Below are 13,634 nucleotides of genomic sequence, written 5' to 3'. Positions count from 1 at the left end.
ATAAATGCAAAACTTTGGACAACGCCATTCATTCTGCTCGTATCTATGATAATACAATGGTCTCTTCCAAGTCTAAACTCGTTATCGAGCAAGGGAACAAGCACAAAAGGAAGTTCTCCGCACCGATGGCTAGCACGACAGAACGAAGGTCTTCGGACGAACCTTCAAAGAATTCAACTCCGACACCAACGAAGAAAAAACGTCTCCTCAAGGCTTTGAAGCTCAAGGAGGAGGGCCGTTGCTTCATCTGCGAAAAAAAAGTACATATGAGTAACAACTCACGAGTACCCGAAGCAAAAAAAGACCAATGCAAGACCCAAGCCAAAGATAACCAACCTTATGTCTTTGACAGGAACATCAATTACTGTACTTTCTCGCCCTAGTTCATGTTCTGATTGTCTGTTCAACTCTAAAGTTTTTGACGTGCATGATCTTCTCCAAGTTTATGGAGAAGTAAATGGCCATAGAATTCACATTCTTCTAAACCCTGGCAGTTCACACAACTTTGTTAATTACAAAATTGTGCAGAAATTGAGTCTTGACACAACACCCAGCGATCATACCTATGAGATACGCCTACCTGTGGGTCAGCAAGTATAGGATCGAAAGGTGGAGACGCTATCGATCCGGATGCAGGACTACAAAGATACTCTGGAATGCTATATTATGCACCTAGAACATGTAGACTTGTTATTAGGGATTGAGTGGTTTAAGACTCTTCAAGTCCAGATAGATTGGTCTCGTCATATTTTTTCTTTAGAACATAGGAACACCCAGTATAGTATCTTAGGTGATTGTATACATCCCTCTCAGGAACCTCTTGTAAATACAGTTGATTTTGGTAATATAATGGATTCTTCTTTGTATATTACTTTCCATTGTGTCTTGATTCCACTTTCTTCATTTCTTATACCTTCTATGGATGTCAATGAATTAAGTGTATTTGAAAGCATTAAAGAAGATACTTGATTCGTTTCAAGATGTATTTCCTAAGGAACTGCCATCGGGCTTACCACCCGAAAGAGCAGTAGATCATCGTATTGACCTGATCCCTGGTGCTCACCCTGTTAGTATTCCACCTTACAGGATGAGCCAAGCTGAGAAAGATGAATTGGCCAACCAACTCGAAGATTATTTGAGGATGGGCCAGATCCATCCAAGTAAATCACCTTGGGATGCATCTGTATTGCTTAAGAGAAAGAAGGACAGCACCTAGAGAATGTGTATAGATTACAAGAGATTGAACAAGATGACAATTAAGAACCGTTATCCTCTCCGTGGATCAGATGACTTGATTGACCGATTAGCGGGAGCGAAATATTTCACGAAGATAGATTTACGTATTGGCTATCACCAGATACGTATTCATAAAAGGCATGTCAAAAGAACCGCCTTTTGGACTACGTATAGCCATTACGAGTTTCTCGTATTACCTTTCGGGTTAACCAATGCTCCAGCCACTTTCCGAAGGTTCTGGCCTGACCCATACCGCGAATAGTGAAACAACTTCGTTCTTTTCTCAGTTTTGTTGTTTTTCTTCAAAAATCTGTGCGAGTACCCTCAACTCACACTACCGATGACCGACTTGTTGAAAGGTCGTGGACGTAAGTCAAATCAACCTATCACTTGAAATAACGATCTGGATATGGCCTTCAGACTTTTAAAAGATAAAGTCAAGGAAGCACCTATCTTAGCATTATCCGATCCTAGTCTGCCTTATGTTCTTGAAACTCACGCTAGTGACTATGCCATCGAGGCTGCTCTATTTCAAGATGGTAGACCTGTTGCTTTTGAAAGTAAAAAGCTAGACGACACTCAATTTCATTGGCCAACCCTTGAGAAAGAGCTTTATGTTGTGATTCACGCTCTCAAGGTTTGGAGACATTATTTATATGGCTCCAAGTTTGTGGTATTGACTGATCATCAGTCAATCAAGTATGTGTGTGATGCCGATGATTTGAGAGAAAGAAAAGCTCGATGGGCTGAATTAATGCAAGATTTTGATTTTAAAATTCGTTATAAAAAAGGATCCATGAATAGTGTCGCAGATGCACTTAGTCGAATTAGAGAGATGAATACTTTGTCGTTCACCAAGATTTCTACTAACTTATTTCAATCATTGAGAGAGCTTTGCAGGACTGATAGTTATTTTGGTCCATTTTGGCAGAAGATCCAGAACGGGAGCTCATTGATTGACCAAGACTCAATGACTGAGCAACCTACCATTAAAGCTACAGGAGGCCAGTGGATGATTCAGAATGGTTTACTATTCCGTAATGACAAAATTTGTGTACCACAGATCCAAGACATTAGGTCCACGATTCTTAAGAAGTGTCACGACGCTCCTTCTGCTGGACACCCTGGGGTACACAAGACATTATCGTTAGTGAAACACATTTTTTATTGGCCAAAGATGAAAGGGTATGTAGAACATTATGTTCTCAAGTGTCAAGTTTGTCATGCAAATAAAACTGAACGCTTTAGACAAGCTGGGTTGTTGCATCCTTTGCAAATCCTAGGTAATAAATGGGAAAGTATTTCCATGGATTTTATTACCGGATTGCCAAGAACATATCAAGGCCACGATTCTATTTGGATTGTGGTAGATCGCTTGACAAAAATGGCTAGATTTTTATCGACCCGGAAGACCATTACAGCTATGCAATTAGCAAGGCAGTTTATCGAGCAATTGTTTAGACTGTACGGGTTACCGCAAGACATAGTCAGTGATAGAGACTCTAAGTTTACGAGTGATTTTTGAAAACTTATTTTTGAGAAGTTGAAAACAACTTTGAATTTGAGTTCCTCAGATCATCCTCAATCTGATGGCCAGACTGAAATAGTTAATCAAATTTTGGAGGATATGCTTCAAGCATATGTATCCAAAAGGCAAAGTTCATGGGAGGATTATCTTCCTATGTTAGAATTTGCATGTAACAATACTAAGCATACGAGTACAAGTTTCAGTTCTTTCATGCTTATGTATAGTTTTTAACGTAGATCACCTGTTACAGTGGGATTCTCATGACTTCGACATGATGCAACACGTAATTTTTTGCATGATATGCAAGAAATGTTACAAGTTGCCAAGGAATCTATTAAAAGTACTCAAGACCAAGACAGGTTTTATTCTAACAGACATCGTTCACCTAGAGAGTTCTCTGAAGGAACGATGGTGTATTTGCGAGTTCCGAAAGATTCCTAGACTTTACGGACAGGTCAATCTCCGAAATTATTCCCTAGATATTGTAGACCATTTCGTATTACACGACGGATTGGTTCAGTAGCATATGAATTGGATTTGCCTCCTCATGTGAAAGTTCATCCTGTATTTCATGTCAGTAGACTTAAGGAAGTACTAGGTGAAATAGACCAGTTAGTTACTCCTCAAGAAATCATAGATGTCGAGGACATGACATTTGTTCCACACGAACCTGAAAAGATTCTTGGATTTCGTGAAAGACGATTGTATAATACGGTTATCACGGAATACAAGATCAAGTGGAAGGATCGTGTTGAGGACGACGCTACATAGGAGACATTGACTACTCTTCAGAGAGATTACCCTGGCTTTTTAGTGAGCTCAAGAGTGAGCTCTTAGAGAAAGGGGAGTATGTCATGTGCACAGTGTGTATCTACCGTGTGCTACACGCACACAAGACTAGCTTTGAGGTTGGGGAAGCTTGGAGCGAGGCAGGCTGATTGGCGAACTGAGTTAGGGATAGACTAACGAGCGGGCACCCAAGTGTGGACGCCCGATGACCGGCCAAGAGCCTATAAAAGGGTGGCCAAGGTTAGTCATTAGTGGATAGAGTCTCGCGTGTCTTTGTGAGAGCTCTATGGTCAGGAACCTGGATCTAATGCAGACGTGCACTGCTTTACGCAATCGAGGCCGGCAGCAATCTTGAGGCCCGCGAGGGTAGCTTCGTGGCGGTACGGGACGTCACGAGGTAGAGATTGGTCGGTACATTCATCAAGTTCAGCTAGTGGCTCGGTGGGGACAACCAAGACTTGTGGGCTTGCCCACGACTGTCAAGGTTGGGAGGTCAGTCAGACTAGCACCCCTTCACGTTTGTTTGGTTTGTATGCAGGTTTCGAGTCTTGTACCAGGAGCGTTCTACGAGGAGATCCTATGGGGATTTGACAGTTCTTCAATTTAAAAAATGTAGAAATTCCTTGTGCATTGTTTGTTGGATATTTAAACCTTGAATCTGCAGTCCCTAGAGAGCTAGAAACACACGAAATTAGAAGCAATGCTTAATAATGCCACGAGAAATGCGGGTTTTTTTTAATGGTTGGAAATTGCCATGCTTTCCAGGTCTGGAAATGCCTTAGGTCAGAAGAAGCCACTCTACTTCAAGATTTCTAGCTAGTCTAGGACCTGCTGTAGGATGGGATGCAGCTTCTTGGGAACATAAAGGACGTCAATTATGCATGATAATTGCAAACAAGCTGCTGGAGGCGAAAGCCATTTATGAAAGAATAATTAAAAATACCTTGGGAAGGTCTGGGGAAACGGCTCAGCAGTACCACTCTCTCATTCCAACTATGGCAGAAGACTTGTATGCTAATAATCAGAGCTTTGAGGTTGACTAGTACTATATGAAAGAAATAAGTGACCAAATTGCAGCAGAAATAGATACTCATTGGGTGGTGACTCGACAATGGACCATAGCCCAAGTATTTTCTGTTGGAGCTCAGCTCTGAAAAAAGGGTGAACATCCAAGCCTGGGCCAATAACTTGGTTCAAAGGATATCTACTAATAACTCTCTATCTAGGTTTGCACTCAAAGGCATTGCAACACTGGCAGGGATATGCTTCATGCTCCCTGTCAGGAGTGTTAATGTAGTGGTAACATTTAGGCTAACTGGCCAATATCTTGTAATGTCTTTGAAAGACCTTTTGGTAACATATAAAAAGTACAGTTTTTAAGGAAAAAAATACCCTGTGCATCTCATATAAATATCTTGTTCCTTATCGACTAGGCTCCAACTTCTGATGTTTGTCACAAGCTAGATAGTTTCAAACAAGCAGCAATTCTACCTTGATGAAAATGAAGTGTCCTTGACACGAACGCGACTGTTTCTGATTCGACCAAGTATGGGAAACTCCACAATTTTTAAGGCCTCTGCTCTCTAAAAAGGTAAATAAAAAAAGCTGAACAATGTTCACCGAACAGCAAGTCCCACAAATTGATGGAAAGCAGCATGAACAAATGTGATACAAGGCAAAATGACTACCTCCATAAGGTATGGTAAATCAAACTTGCAGATGTTGTAACCGATGATGATATCCGGGTCTACCTCGCGAACTAGGTCCTGCACACACTTACATACGAGCTTTAAAACATGGCCCACTACATCACAGGACATGAGATGATCATGACCACAACAAAACAAGGCAATGAACCTCAGCATTGAAGACCGTACCCTCCATGCAAGTAATACCTCCCTTTCAGAGTCAAATGACATAACATCCACACCTACAATGGGTGAGCAAGATTTCAATGTCATAACATTCCGAACTTTGGGACGATCTTCACCTTGAATCGTCACTAGATTAGCTATCTGAAATGAAACAAAGAGAAAATACCTCCAGAATTGAGTAAGCATTTGATAACTTAAGAAACTCAGTAAGAGACTTCTGCAAACTTTATTCTCAAGGAACAAGGTCGAGAGAGAACAACATGCAGTTTTCTAACAGACACTTTCCAAAGAGAATAAGATTTTGACATTCAAAGAATGGCAAGCACCTGGATAACTGGATCGTGTTCTGGCTCAGGAAAATGACCCTTTCTGCCAGCACACTCAATGTCAAAGCTCAAGATCCGAAACGGTGCCATTTTGGAGTATTGGCCAACAGGGCTTTGACTGATCAGATTGCTGTATCTATAGCCATCTGCCGTCAAGGACATCAAAGCTTTCTAAATCTTTAACACGCATAATTTTTGCACATGGTGGATGCAGAAGCAAAGTAACCTCTACAAAGAAACAGCAAACTAACAACCTGCAACACAACCCAAACAAAGAACCTTTTGGCATTGCTCAAAGTCACAACCCAGTTCAAATTTCCCAGAAAGCTGAACAGAACTTCCATTGATGGCACATTCCTGGAGTAGAACTCTAAGGTAGCCAACTTCACAGCACACCTATGGTGCAGCAAAGGCACCATTGAAAGGATACAAAACATCAACTTCCAGCTGACAGTATGACATTTTCCTTGCTGTCTCATAGTAGGTTCCAGCCTTCAGTTCAATCCAGTTTCCACCAACAATATCACAGTCAATCATAAACCGTAACGCAAAGAGAACGTTACTTTCATACGTCAAAAAACACTTTTGACCTAAGCCTTCAATCGGGATACCCCTCTCCAAAATGCCTGGCCAAAACATAACAACTTTACACTCACGAAGCACAGTCAAGTGCTAAAATTTAAAGAAAAAGCTTCAACATCAGAAAAGCAAGTACATTAATAAAGTGAACTTGTGGGGTCTAGATGTACACTACAGAATGTGACAGATGTGATTACAAGCCATTAGTGTGGCAATGCAAGGCCGTATAGCCTAACGTACAAAAGCTTCTGAATTAAATTTGATATTGCTATACAATCTAAGCTTGTGAAAAGGGTGAGAGGATAGTCATATAATGGGCATGATAAGGCATTGCCCAAAGTGCTACCTTAGATCCAAATTTTTCTAGTTACCTGAATCCTTGGCCATCAAGCTTCCAACATGAAGGCTCAACTCAGTGCCCATTTCTGGCACCTTTCCTCACTTTGAAAGTTCTCATTGCCTCCAAGGTCCTTTGCCTCAACTCAGTGCCCCTTTCTGACACCTTTCCTCACTTTGAAAGTTCTCTTTGCCTCCAAGGTCCTCACTCTGTCTGGACTGTGTTCCTCCTCCAAGCATCTTCACGACCATTCAGCCTAGTAATGAGTCACACTCTCCCCCTCTTGAGTTGTAATTGTCCTTAGTTGCAAGACAGTCTGATTCTCAATGATATGCAGGCTGCAGCCTCTCCCTACCACAAACTTTCAGTCAACGATTGACTTGCTGATCTCCAACCAGATGCAGTCACCTTCTCAACTAACTCTTACCAAAGTTCTAATGCTAAAATTATAATACTAATACCTCCAATATGCTATGAGGCACTCTAATCTTCCACCAAATCACTACGACACCCTTTCTCAAACACCCTCTATGAAAGATTACATCGGTTTCATTTTTTAGACAGTACACTATGTGAGCATATCATTAGAGCAGATGCTGCTGCAATGGGCACTCACCCATTGTTATTGAACTGCTGTGCTGCTTCCATGCAAACATGACATTGAGAATACAACTTTTGCAAACTAAATGTGCTTTTTACTAACTGTGCTAACCTCTGCACGTCGATACCATTGTGGGAAGGGCCACCGTTATCTTGAAGAAAGGGCGTGATTTTTTATGCTGAAAGTGCATAATACTCCTCTTTTGAACAACTTCTACATTGATAACAAAAACTGACGATTTGACATTTCTACTGGACTCCCTCATTTTTGCCTGCAACATAGCAAAGGCACCTGTAAATGAACTGCAAGACTATTTTGCCCTCACAAATGCAAGCAGATGATAGCAACTGCCTAGGAAGCACACCGGCAGAAGACACACTGAATAGACTGAAATTCACAAGTTCAAGTGAGACAATTGGAAGGGGGGAAGCAGGGGTTGTCAAACCTCTAAAGTCTGTTTGAATTTCGGTATGTCATCTGGACCCATACCATCCAAACAGCTGATGTAAAAGTAAGGCTGGAAACCATAGACGTGACAGCAAATGCTGTGGCCTGCACACAGTAGCATGTGCAAATGAAGCTGCAAAAAAACAAGATTAGCAATCTGAGTAACAATCAAATTCAGAGATGGCCATGCCTACCTTCTGCAGTAACCCCAAACATACGCAATATTGCAACTGGACCAGACCTCTGAGGTGTAAGTTGCTTGTTACTCTCCCCAATTATGTAATCAATGTCAAGCTGTTGAAAAACTGGCAAAATGCAAGAAAAAAAGGCCCATGAACAGAAAAATAAAACCCTTCACCTTTCCGTAAGCTTAGAAGATCCTAAGAAAGTTATTTGTTTAGTGAAAGCTAACATTGCTAGTCTGGTGAGTATAAACAGACCGGAGTCAAATGCAATGAAACTACTCACTAAAAGGATTTTGGATTGAGCAGTTTCTGTGGGTAGTTCTTCTCTTGATTGTTTGAGAAGACTATCCCACAGTTTATATGTACTCTTTTCTTATTATTAATAAAAATACATCTTCACTATAAAATTTAAATAAAACCCTTCATTCATGCACAATCGAAAATAAGCTGGTTATAGAGCATATTGAACAATGATTGCCGAGAGTTATCACAAGAGGATGTTGAGGTCACAGTTGGTTGCTTGGCTGAACAACCAATGCCCTCTAATTTTAAAAGCCAGATGAAAAATATATATAATTTTGGCTAGTCTCAATAGGATGCCAGGCATCAGTGACAATTCACGATGAAGAGTACTATGACTCAGAGAGATTTCTGGTGAGTTTCAGCAGAACAATGGACATCAGGGACATTTTTGCCATCCTGAGAGTTTTCAGACAATGAGAACCTTGTCTGATGTATATGACCATGATCAATGAAGATGAGGGAGGATTGTAGACAAAAAAATTAATATCTGAAGAAAGGACAGTTTCTGTGAGTTTGAAACAATGGGGACCTATTCTAATTTTTATTTTATTTTTTTCAGAAAACAGACTTCTATTAAGTAAAATAATTTCATACAAAGGGGGATCTCAACCTTTTTGGGGGCACTATGCTGCCATAAAAGCCTTGTAAGAGCGGAGAAGAAGAAAATACGACCTTTTATGGCACTATGCTGCCATAAAAGCCTCGTAAGAGTGGAGAAAAGGAAATACGATGGTTCCACTCTCGTAAATCTGCTACATTTTGTTTGCACGGCTCTAGAAGATCCCTATATGCAGGCCCAGGTTGCCAAAAGAGTGTGAACGATGTCACTCCATGTACTGCAAATACACTTGCCAGTGCTCTGGGTGTCATAAACATGAATACCCTTGAAGGCCTCTGAGCATCTGGTCTTCCAAATATGCTGCGCCATGATACTAGCAATAATCTCCCAGGTGGTGTTAATACTCAGTGGAGTGTGTATCGTAACTGGGGGATATACTGAAGCAAACATCTTTGAGATATGCCCCTATGGACAAGTATTATAGGATCTGCTCCCCTCCCTTCAAAAAGGAGCTATGGGCAAGACTAAGTCAACCATGCAATAGCACCCCAAGTAATATAGATAGGATCACTCCTCAATCTCCCCAAGCTATAGATACCCAGAGCCTCTGTGCTCCTATAAGCAATGATACACTGTCTTGGATGGAGCTGGGCATCTAGGACAAGAGGAGTCTATATGCAACCACAATGAATGGAGGCTGGGAGCAAAATTTTCAGTAAACAGGCATGACGGCGGCCATTCTTAAGTGGGGTAAAGACAGAAAGAGCTAGGGGAGTGGAGCGGAGGGAAGGGGAGAGGGAGGGAGAGGGAGAGGGAGGGGGGCTTACCGATGTGCTGCTTTTTGGGGTCGAGCTGAGCCTCGAGGAGGGATGGACGCCTCCACTTGGAGAGCCGGGAGGCGAGGCCTTCGATGCTGGAGTCACGAAGCTCTTCGTCACGCAGGAGGAGCTCCTCCATGAACACATCCACATCGCAGTCTTCTTCGTCCAACGGTTCCGATGGCAGGGATGAGGGCTGCAGGTTACCCTGAACGCGCTTGGACGGCGGTAGCGAGCTCGACGGGACCCCGTTCTTGCGCTTCGAATCCATGGCTTGGCTTGCTACTAACACTCAGCACAGGAACCAGTAACCTTTGCCCTTTTTCCCGCCAAACTCCCCTATGAGGGCTTTATTTACGGCTGCTATGCATATGTACAAAGCGTGCGTGTGTGTATGCATCTATGTATGTGCATGTGTGCGCGTTGTGTGTCCTACTTCCTCCCGCCAGTTGTTGTCTTTGCAGTTCTTGCGTGCCTACCGTTTGTCACCTGCTCCCTCTCTTGCTCCTCGTTTTTGTCATCTTCTTGGGTGCGTGTGTGTGTGTGAGAGTGTGTGTGTGTGACTCTGTGTTTGTGTGTGTGTGAGAGAGAGAGAGTCGTATTTCAATCATGGCTTCAGGTTTGGACTTTTGTACATATGCTCAAAAAGAAAGACCTGCAGATGCTAAGAGCCGCCTATCAGAGCCTGCATCACAAGATGATGAACTTACTATGGAAGCTCAGTACGTCTTTGACACCCTTAAGGATGACTTTCAGCAGTCCACGACAGGAATGGGGCAAACCGGTTCCAGAGATCACGTACAAATTGAAATTGCTGTCCCTCGTGAATCCTCTCAGGAAGTTGTCTCAAACTGCAGTTATAATTTTCTTTCCAGGAAGAATCCCAGCGGGCGGCCAGTGATGTCGCGCAGTGGATTAAGTCCATCCTTGGAGGATGCTTTGTAGAGGGAGTGTATTTTGCTTCCAGAGGCTTTTATGAGGTGCATTTATCAGATGCTTCGTGCAAGCAGAGGCTTCTTGAATTCTCTCCCCTGTTTTACGGGAAGCAGATGGTACATGCTATGCCCTGGTCCCCAAACAAGGATTATCAAAGTCTTATACGACATCACTGTCCTGTATGGGTTGAGGTTGTTAACTTCCCGGACTATATGCGTGAAGAGTTGCCTGGCCTGGCTGCTTCTTTGGGACAGGTCATTTGTCCTCCACGCCCCATGGAAAACCGTAACATGTTCTGCATTCTCTGGGACACTGATACACCTACCCCTCCTTCTATTGCAGTGGAAGTTGAGGGAGTGCAATTGGGAAAAAAGTATTTTGAATTGAAGTGGGGTGTGTTTGCAGGAGCTTGTTTTGCCTGCCACAAGTTTGGGCATCTAGCCTCTGAATGCCCACCCCAATGGTTCTGCATCAGCCCCCTCCCAATGCCTTGCCGCCCCAGACACAGGAAAAGAATGAGAATTTGCAAGCTAAGACAGCAAATAGAAATGGAGCAAAGAATGCCAAACCAATCAATCAGGTGCAGTCACTTGCTAGAAAAGGAAAAGATAAAGGAAAAGAGAAGATGAAGGAATCTGCGGGGATTGATCAGGATGGTTTTCAACAACCTAAGAAGGTGGTTGTATTGAAGCAACGCCCCCTTCAATCTCATCAATGGGATGCTTCTTCTCCCTTACCAGGACAGGCTTCTACTTCAACTCCTGTCTTTCAAAATTGGGTGGGGGTTTTGAAGAAGGGCATCCCCATATGTGATTCAGAAGAAGGGGATAATGCTATGTCTTTCATGGGTCATGATGGAATGCAGCCCATGCAGGCAGAGGCTTTGTCTCTCTGATGTCTTGTTTTTTTATCTGATACTTTGCTGTATATACCTCTTTCATGCCTCAAACACTTAAGTGCTTTACTACAATGTACAGAGCCTCTGCAATGTCTCAAAGTGGAGGCTTTTATGGAATTATGTACATAAAATGCAGCCAGATATTGTTTGTTTGCAAGAGCATAATCAACACTCCATGGTTGGTCATCATGTTTATTTTGGCGGTTATGATATATATTATGCTGGTACCACTACCTACTCAGGTGTATGCATACTGGTTAGACATGAGCTGGAGCCTCAGTTAGCCTTCAATGACAGCAGTGGGGCAGATGGATGGTCATACAATGTAATGTCAATGGTGATATTCTTGAGTTTGCATCAGTCTATGCTTCCCAAACCTCTGCCATGAGGGCTTCATTATGGGATTCTTTATGCAGATATCCATGGAGATCCAATGCATTCATCTGTGGAGATTTTAATAATTCCCCTCATAACACCACTTCAAGATCTCAATGCTATCATTGGAAAGGCAGAAATGGGACAACATGCTTCTTTCTGTGCAGGCTGAAGATTTATGGGTGCTTCTCCAAGGGTCAGTGCCTGGATATACTTATCATCATAATGCACTTACTACATACTAGGCAAGGCTTGACAGATGGTATTTGTTTTACCCACAACATTTTGCAGATTTTAGCCCTCATCTCCTCTCATTGGGCTTGTCAGATCATGCCCCATTGTGGATGAATTTGCAGCTTGGCATGCCTCTGGATGATTTGCCACCCCTCTCCAGTAGATTATTGCATGTTAATCGAGCTTATTTCCGACATCACTATTTCCAGCAAATGATCAGACTTGCAATTCATCCCTTGCCTTTGCATGCCCAAGAGGACATGAATTATGCTTGGGACAGCTTTGTCGCTCGTATATGCAGAATGTCATTAGGGAGTATGGCAACTGAATGGAGGAATGAGATTAAATGGGCAAAAAGGACAGCACAACAATTGATTGAATTTTCTCAGTTAAGGCCTCTCTCTGATTCAGAAAAGGATTCCCTTTCACATGCTCAGTTTAAATTGACTGTTAATGATCAGAGGAAATTGCACAAATGGCAGATTAGGGCAAGAATGAAGCCCCTCATGGATAAGGGCTGCTCATCAAAAGCCTTTTTTCAGGGCTTGCATGCTACTCGAAAGAAAAACTCATGCCTAAGGGTAAGGAAGCTAGATGGCTCTTGGACGCACTCTTTCTCTTATCTCCAAGATGAATGCCAGAATTAATTCCAGAAATTATTCTCCGCTCCTAGTTCCCCATCAAATCAAATGACTGAGGCTAGGACTGAATTTCTCCAATATGTTTCTGGAATAGTGGAAATGGATGAAGCTCTTACCTTGGAGAGACCTTTTACTGACACAGCACAGAACTTGATAATGCATTGTTCCACCTCAGCAAATACAAGTCACCCGGTTGGGATGGCCTTACGGTGGAATTTTATATTTCTTTTTGGGATGATTTGAAAGAAGTCCTCTTGCAAATGATCAATGTTGCCTGGCAAGAAAATCAGTTGCCGCACTCTTGGAAGCATGGCATAGTCAAACTTGTGCCCAAAAAACATCTGTGTGACCATATGTCAGATTGGAGGCCTATTACTTTGATGCCTGTAGTTTACAAACTCATTACTAAAATGATTGTGCATAGGCTTCACAGGATACTGGATGCAGGACTTCATCCTCGTCAGTATGGGTTTGTGCCGCGAAGACAAATCCATGACAATATATCCAATGCCTTGACTGCAATTGGAATATGCTAAGTATTCGCGTCAAGATGTGCTTATATTGCAGGTGGATATTGCTAAGGCATTTGACACTGTTCAATGGGATTTTATCTCTCAACCAAGTTGGGCTTTGGTCGTCCCAAGATGGCAAATGCAGTTTACTGGCTTTATTCTAGCTCTACTTCTCAGTGCATTCTTGGGGGTCATCTGTCTCGGTCATGGACATTGGGTCGATCAGTTAGACAGGGCTGTCCTCTTAGTGCTCTCTTATATGCCATTGCGACCCATCCCCTTTTAATGTATCTTGATCATCTTACAAACACATGACAGATGACTGGTCTTAAAATCCCTGGAGCTGCATCTTTTTTGGCACAAGCATATGCTGATGATTCCTTCTTTATGCCACAGAATTCTTCCCAGGAAGTTCAAATGCTTATGACCACTCTTTCATTGTATGGCTTGGCAGCG

The 13,634-nt window shown here is 42.5% G+C and overlaps 1 protein-coding gene across 4 annotated transcripts in view; it reads right to left on the bottom strand.

The window, feature by feature from the left end:
* The window catches only part of LOC147613322 (DNA polymerase delta subunit 1), a 57,021-nt gene extending 46,864 nt beyond the window's left edge, over positions 1–10,157 (bottom strand). The window contains exons 1-9 of one of the 4 annotated variants that reach the window (XM_086782615.1): positions 9,592–10,157; positions 7,912–8,022; positions 7,716–7,822; positions 7,382–7,541; positions 6,184–6,379; positions 5,754–5,889; positions 5,431–5,568; positions 5,242–5,319; positions 5,045–5,136 (exon numbers count right to left, since the gene is read on the bottom strand). In XM_086782615.1, the coding sequence (XP_086638741.1) occupies positions 5,045–5,136; positions 5,242–5,319; positions 5,431–5,568; positions 5,754–5,889; positions 6,184–6,379; positions 7,382–7,541; positions 7,716–7,822; positions 7,912–8,022; positions 9,592–9,853 (1,280 nt within the window). In that variant the 5' untranslated portion in view covers positions 9,854–10,157. Of the gene's footprint in view, positions 1–5,044; positions 5,137–5,241; positions 5,569–5,753; positions 5,890–6,183; positions 6,380–7,381; positions 7,542–7,715; positions 7,851–7,911; positions 8,023–9,591 lie in introns of those variants that run through there. The other 3 variants (XM_086782616.1, XM_086782614.1, XM_086782617.1) reach the window with 3 other exon arrangements.
* Positions 10,158–13,634: the final 3,477 nt, after the last annotated feature.

The sequence above is a fragment of the Cibotium barometz genome, chromosome 44, assembly GCF_041138505.1.
Source record: "Cibotium barometz isolate CiBa-2024 chromosome 44, ASM4113850v1, whole genome shotgun sequence".
In the NCBI taxonomy this organism is placed as follows: Eukaryota; Viridiplantae; Streptophyta; class Polypodiopsida; order Cyatheales; family Cibotiaceae; genus Cibotium; species Cibotium barometz.
This window is presented reverse-complemented; position numbering and strand designations above follow the sequence as displayed.